Source organism: Terrapene carolina, unplaced genomic scaffold (assembly GCF_002925995.2).
Source record: "Terrapene carolina triunguis isolate 2854851 unplaced genomic scaffold, T_m_triunguis-2.0 Scaffold110, whole genome shotgun sequence".
NCBI classification, from domain to species: Eukaryota; Metazoa; Chordata; order Testudines; family Emydidae; genus Terrapene; species Terrapene triunguis.
Window position 1 is genome coordinate 5,098,349 of NW_020664461.1, and position 7,489 is coordinate 5,105,837.

The following is a 7,489-nucleotide window of genomic DNA, read 5'->3' on the forward strand; positions in this document are numbered from 1 at the left end:
TGCTGCGCAATGCCTGGCACCGAGTCTGTGCTGATGACACGTCCCATCTCTGCTTTCCTGCCGCGGCAGCCCCAGAACGATGCACGCTGAACTGGACGGTCAGGTTTGCGCTCGTTCCATAGTGTTCAGTGCAAGGTGCTTTACACATTCGTAAGTGATAACATACACTCAGTGCGCCCAGAGCCTGGGTCTCCTCATCCCGGCACACCATGGGAAAGGGGCATTAGAGTCCCTGCCTGCTCCAGGGGGGACAGATCAGAGTGCAGAGTCCAGCGGACCGAGTAGGAGGCTGGGAACCAGGGACTCCTGCGTTCTAGTCCCAGCCTTGAGGCCAATTCCCACGTGCCGTTGGGCAGTCACTTGGCTCCCTGGGACCTTGGTTTCCCATCTGTGAGGTGGGGAGAACACAGAACTCCATCACAGGCTGGGGGAGGACTGGTTTATGAAGTGCTGTGAAGGCCAGTAGTGGGTGCTAGAAACCCCCTCCAGGTACCCGTGTCCTTGGCAAGGCTCTCCTTGTGGCCCCCCAGCCTGTCAATCCAACACCTCTCACCAGCCCCAAATCCACGTCCAGGGTAAGGGCTGGAGGAGTCAGTCCAGGAGAAGTTATCATAAGTCATAGCTGGTATCCAGGGCTCCCCCTCCCCAACAGTGCCTGATGCGGTTTCTGGGGACAGGCAGGATGGAAGGAGGGCACACAGGGTCAGCAAGTCAGCTGGGGCCCTGGGAAAGAGGGCAATGGTCTGGGGCAATTAACAGAACTGAACATGGCAGCAGCTTCTCTGGTTTTTCAGATCACGCCCATCACCACAGTGTCTGAGCTCACCTGGAATAGATTGTTTGTGCCCATTCTCATTTAGTGCTGGTAAAGGAGACTACAGCTCCCAGGAAGCAATGCCCCATCACGACCCAAACAATCAGGCTACAATGCATGCTGGGATCTTTAGTCTCCAGGACCAGCACCTGTATCTTAGAGGCCCCTGTGAACCTTGGCCTAGACTTCAGCAACCTCTGCCCTAGAATCAGCGTATGCACCAACGCTGGGAATCCCGGCAGTTATTCAGACTCCTGTGGAAGAGCCGTAGCTTGACGCACAGCAGCACCTAGCTCACCCAGATCCCTAATTCAGCCCTTCTCCTCCCAGGGAAAATGGGGAGAGGTGCTAAGCAATGAAGCGGGAACGTGACTGATGAGACCCATGTACTCTCCATTTTATGGGCATCAGTGTCACGGCCTGGAGGATGGCTGCTGCTCAGATACAGCCTAATTAGGGGCTCAGGGCACCGGAGCCATGGTCCAAGGGGGCCTCTTCCCTAGCCCTCGCCGTCTCATGGCTCTGCTCTCCAGGGAGAGTCGCAGCCAAGATCAAAGGGGAATCGACACACCTTGGACGTACAAAGAAGCTAGGGACACGGCGAGAGGAGACAAGCCTACATGAAATATGCTCTTTGGCTGCCCAGTGTCTGTCATGCAGCCGAGCGGAGTCTCCCTGGACTGAGCTGAGCCATCTGTTTCTCAGCCAGGTGTTTCATTCCTCAGACACCGAGACAACAGGAAACCCTATCTGCAGGAGAGAAGAAGGGCAGAGCTGCGTAGCATCTACTTCCTGAGGGCTCTTCAGAGAGCTGACAGCTGCTGCCCCTCAGAGACAGCATCTGTCAAAGCAGGAGTCTGCGGAAGAGCTCATGGGTCAGTGGCAAGGGGCCTCTGCACAGCACCCATGGCGTTCAAGGCCCTGCTCTCCAGTCACTAGGGAGACTAAATGGCTAACCATGTCCCCCTTCTCCAGCCTGAGCCAGCTCAGCCTGCGGGCGTCTGGGCAGCCTGCAGTGGGACGGACAGGAGCAGTAACATGTATGCAGCCCTGACCTCCTGGGTCTGTGGGTAAGGCAGGGGAAGAAGTCACCCAGACAGACTAGCACCGCATTGAAACCCTCAAGGCTGGGGCTTCTCTTCCCCTCTCCCAGTCTCCTATGCCCACGTGCGCCATCGCCATCATCCCTCCGTCTGCAGCCAGCTCAGTGAGCCAGAATCCCGAGGCTTCCCCTCCACTCTCATATCCAAGGGGACCAGGCCATCACTGCAGGCAAACAGGCTCAAACGACACAGCCTGAGCAGGGAATGGGGAATGCCGCTCTTACCTCTGGGCATCCGGTTGGGAAATGGCATTGACGATGGCCTCCACAGCCGTGTCGAAGAGTTCCGGGTCCTGCAGGGAGGTGAAGGCTGCCTGGATCAGGTTCTCGCAGTCCATTAGCGGGATCTCCAGCTGCACCCAGCTGGAGAAACACTTCAGCACCTTCTGCTTGATGAAACCCGGGGAGTCCTGCTGCTGCAGCAGCTGCTCCAGCAAAGGGAAGACAGAACCGCACTCCTGGGCCAGGACGCTGCGCACCTGCCCCTTGCGGTACTGAGGCAGGCGGCTGGTCTGGAACTCCTCAGGCAGTACTGTCAGCAGTTCCAGGAGTGCCAGGCAGCGTGCCCGTCCATCCACATTGGAGTCCTCCGCCTGGAACATGCGTACCATGTCCGCCACAGCACAGGGCCAGGCGTCGGGCATCATGCTGAGTGCCAGCGAGGCCAGCGCCACACAGAGCCGGGTAAGCACTATCTTGGAGCCACTGGCAAAGCGGGTGATCTGGCTGAAGAGTTGCGACTTGAGGCTCTCATACTGGTCGGCAGGGATGTCGTTCCAGTAGCGGGAGATCTTGATGTGGAGGGCGCTGGCCCCAAAGTACTGGATCTCTGGCACCTTGTCCAGGTTGAGGAGGAGCCAGCTGAAGTGCCATGCCTGGGGCGAGACCTGTGCCTGCATCAGCCATTTCTGAGCCAGGTTCTTGTTCTCAATATTTGGGTCGTAATACAACTGATGGAGTGCCTGGAAGAGAGAGAAGAGCACATTGGAACTGGAGCAGGGCTGGGCCATGGCTCACCCTCAGCCCCACGGCCAGTCAACAGCACAAGGGACAGGCCCCCAAACCAGCTCTCCAAGCACTCGGTCACTAGGTCTCCAAAGACACCACCCCACTTCCCATGTCTTGGATTAGAACAGCTGATTTAAGAAACCTGCTTCACGGGACTGTACCACAGCACAAGGGGGGGGGGGGGGGAGGGAGAGAAGAGCTAGAGAGAAGTTACCATTCTCCTCGCATCCCCAAATGCTAAGAACGTTTTCTTCTCTTACACGTCTGCGCTCACCGCTGAGTCAGTTTGTTCTCATTCTACCATTCACTTAGTCTGGACCATGACGCTAACAGGCTCAGCTTCATTTCTGACTCATCACTGTCATTTGCTGCTTGTCAAGAACTAGCATAACACCCCCTCCTCTGTTTGGACCTCAGAGGTCACCCCCTGCCCTCCAGTCTCAAAAACCTATGGAATTCCCGTGGGGCTCTCGAGCCTCGGAGAGGAGGTAAACCCTCCTGACCAAACCTCCCCGCTTCCCAGCATGAGATCAGACAGCAGGGCAGCATGGCGGATACGTTACAGAAAACGGCAGGGTGAAGACATGGTCTAGGGCATCTGTTTTTAAGGCAGTAGCAGAAGGGGGGATACAGGAAGAGGTTTACACAACGAAGGTGTTTTTAAACATTTGTGGAGGGGAGAAAATAGGAGAGAGTTTCTGAGAGACGTACAGGGAGGCTGTTCCAGATGGCAGGAAATGCCCAAGAGAAGGCTCTTGCACCTCCAGTGGGATGCATGTGCAGACGCAGAAGATGCTTGTCCTCAACGAAGAGTGATCAGGGAAGGGGGGGGGGGGGGAGAGACTTGTCCTGAGAGGCTGGCTGGCAGAAGCCCATGCAGAGCCTTAAGGGGGGAGGGATAGCTCAGTGGTTTGAGCATTGGCCTGCTAAACCCAGGGTTGTGAGTTCAATCCTTGAGGGGGCCACTTAGGGATCTGGGGCAAAAATCAGTAATTGGTCCTGCTAGTGAAGGCAGGGGGCTGGACTCGATGACCTTTCAAGGTCCCTTCCAGTTCTAGGAGATAGGATATCTCCATTAATTTAATTTAAGACTACAGAGAGCAATTCTGAAATGAAAGAGGTCCCAGCTGGGACCGGAGAGGATGGAGTTTGGGCAAGAAAGCAGGCAGCAGGATTCTGGGAGGCTGTGCATTTCAGTGAGGCTGCAGAATCCTGGGAGGGAGAAGGAGGAGGAAGCAAGAGGGATAGCATGAAACCAGGATTGATTGACTAGAACTCAGCTCCCTGCAGTCAAAAAAATCACTTCCTTTGCTGCCACAGTGCCCTTTGCAAGGGAGAAGTTGTACCAGGCTTGCAGGAAAGCAGCTCTCTCCTGTACCATCCCAAAGTGCATGAGTCAGGCCAGTCCGAGGGGTCCTGCTGAATACCTCTATCAGGGGATTTAAAAAATCTCACATCAAACAGCGTGGAGAACCCGGTGAGTACTCTGCTAAGGGACCATCACATCTGTACAGCTCCTGGCACAATGGGACCCAACCTGGTCATGACCTTTAGGTGCTACTGCATTACAAGCATTGAATAATAATTGTCAGCAGAGGCCAAAGATAAGGCTGAACATATAACCCTAACTCTGCCCCTTTGCATGCACCATTATGCATTACATCAGAGTCTGTGATTACTCAATCATACAGTTTCTCAAATAAAATACAAAGGTATCATGCAGTTTTATCTACAAGCTTGTGTGCAGCAATTTGTAGTACAGTGAACTCCTGCGTGTATGTCAAACAGTGTCCATTAAAGTCATTTAAGTGACAAGCACGCAGTAAACAATTCTTACACAACATTACACAAAGTACAACATGGCAGACTACTGGTGAAAATGTGCTGGCACATACAGCCCACCCAACTACGAAGCTAATGCAGCTGCAAGCTCCTTCTCTGAGCTCTGACTAGAAGGTGGCAGTGGATGCTGATTAAAGAGGATGTAGTACACAGTTGCTGACTAGAGCCTGATCCTGCCACTGGCTCTGAGCACGCAGAACCTGGTGCTTGCATGGACCCCACCAATTTCAGAGGGGGCTGACCAGCCAGAACCAGCTGCAGGATTGCAGTGTAAACTATTAAAATACTGTACCTGTGTTATACAGAGAAGACCTTAGCACGCAGTCTAAATCCACGCCTGGCTAGCGCACTGTGACACTGAGTAAAATGCGAGTGCACAAAATGAAAGCTAGGACAAGAGCTCCCTCCCGCGAGGCGAAGGCTAGACACGTGTCTACGTTATATTGCGGTATTTGGGAAGCAGTGTGCAATCAGGTAACGAGACGTAAGGGGGTAGAGTTAAGGGTGCACTGTTGACTTTGCCATTGGCACTTCCTGACGTTTGAGTGCTTGACCATGTACCCTGCCCATCCTCTCCACATAGCATTACACATCTAGCTATAGCAGCTAGGAGCCTCCTGAGAAGCACAGTCCTCACCCAACAACGTGCTACCCGGAGAACCTCACTCCTGTCATGAAACAGAACTTGCATTAAGAAACCAAACAGGAAGGCAGCTAGAGACAAGCCGACGTGTTTGCGCTGGGGCTTGCTGATTCGGGTTCGATGTGGAGTGTTCTGACTGGCTGCGTTTGTGCCCGGAATCTGTCACTGCCTGCAGCATGCCAGCAAGAAATCCAGCTAGCAGATCCACTGGGACAGGCACCTACTGAAATCTGGTCTAATCTGACCCAATTTCTTACACTGGGTGCAGCAGTGCTCTCTCCCTACCCCACCACGTATTACCCAGGGCATGCCGAGCTGGGAGAGCACGCTTCAGGGCTACCTATGCTCTACAGAACGCTCCCCGAGTGCATGCGTGCCCATGCCCCCAGGGAGCGAAGACAAGGTCACCGCAAAGTTCTCATGCCAGGGCACTTGAGAGGCAAGCGTTGGCACCTGCTGCTGTTTGACCGTCACTCCAGGCTGCTTCAGTCCTGCTGGACCATGGCTTCGGCTCTACAATGAAGTGCTGGTGATAGGAGACAAGCACATTACTCTGATGCCAGGGAAAGAAAAAGGAATGAAACTCAGTGGGGGGGGGGGAAGAGTGACAGCTCCAGGGAGGGCATTGTGGATTCTGACCCGCCCAGCATGTGTGTGTCTGACACCAGAGCTAGCTTCTCCACAGCTGACCAGGTAACCTTAGACCTTGTAAACAGCCAGGCCTGCCTGGCATGCCCTCAGCCAGAGGATGAGGTTCCTCCAACCCCTCAGAACTCCGCTGGAGTGAAAGTAAGGTAAGCCTGCTGTCAGTGTCTCTGCTCTATAACGCTGTGCATTAAGCTTTGGTAAGGTCCTAGCTACCTGCACAGTGTAGCAGCCACCTGGGAACTCCGACAAGCCTCCCACTGTGACAGGGCAGGTGCCCACTAGAGACAGCTCAGGGCTTTTAATCTGGTTATATCAGGGGGCAGGGAAGGAGTAACAAGCAAGCCCCAGAAGCCTGAGTGCCAGCTGACGGCTTTAGAGTTTTCATCCTAGTACTAATATTTTAAAAAGGGAGCGTTGGAACCTGCCAGAGACCTGGCATCCCTGGAGCCCTCCCCTCCCTTTCTTCGCCTTCTCTGAGCTTCTGAACAGAGCAAAAAAAATAGCAATTTGTCTCCCTGACAGCACTCTAGGTAAATAAATAAGAGTGGGGCTGCCGGCTCACCAGAGATGGGTGCCCAGACAAGACCGGTCAGTGGAATGGGAGGGCTGATAGGAGAAGTGAGAGATTCTCAGCTCCGTGCAGTAGGGTGTAAGGTACGGAGTCAGGCCTGCACCGCACGTACCGGGAACGCACTGTATGTTCTCACACTAGCCTGCTGTCCCCCAGGAGCCTCATGAAAGCAAGATGCCGCATCTCTGGGGGTTTATCTGGCTGAGCAAACAGAGATAATACAGGTGCTGGTGCAACGCCTGCGAAGCAGGAATGGAAGACACCAGGCAGCGAATTCAGGAGCACAGTGCCTGTACGCAGGGCATGGCCCCAGCGACCCAGCACTGGCAGCCCCCACAAAGCAAAGATAGTGGGGGCTGCACCTCTAAAGGAGGGCACTGTTGGCTGGCAGTAGCTATCACGCTGCTATTTCCAGAAGGAATCATTCTTGGGTTGTCTCCTGCAGAAGATGCTCCTTTCCCACTGGCCAAAGGCAGACCCACGCAGCCAGCATCCTATCCCTGCGTCAGCCCTGCCTACTGCCACCAAGCAACGGAAACCATGGCTACACCAAGCAACCAGAGCTCCAGGCCCCCCAGGAAAAGCCAACCACCTTCCCCCCGCCACGACTGGATAGGCTGAACGGAGAGGATCCCTAACGAGAGCAGGCACAAAATGGAAATTCCCAGCTCACTGCTCACCAAGCACAGTCACTGGGGACAATCCAGCATCATCTTCATAGGACTCCCCATGTACAAGCCCATTCTCTTCCAGACCAAATGGGCAGCCTGCTGCTCCCCCCCAGCAGGGGCCCAGCGATCCTGCAGGGTCGCGGGCAGCCAGCCCTGCCTCCCCTGGGTGGAAGGGGGGTGACACAGGCCT

General features: G+C 54.7%; 1 protein-coding gene across 1 annotated transcript in view; it reads right to left on the reverse strand.

The window, feature by feature from the left end:
• The window catches only part of IPO13 (importin 13), a 48,578-nt gene extending 45,652 nt beyond the window's left edge, over positions 1-2,926 (reverse strand). Inside the window, exon 1 of the mRNA XM_029911604.1 lies at positions 2,142-2,926. Coding sequence (XP_029767464.1) covers positions 2,142-2,926 — 785 coding nt within the window. The remainder of the gene's footprint in view (positions 1-2,141) is intronic.
• Positions 2,927-7,489: the final 4,563 nt, after the last annotated feature.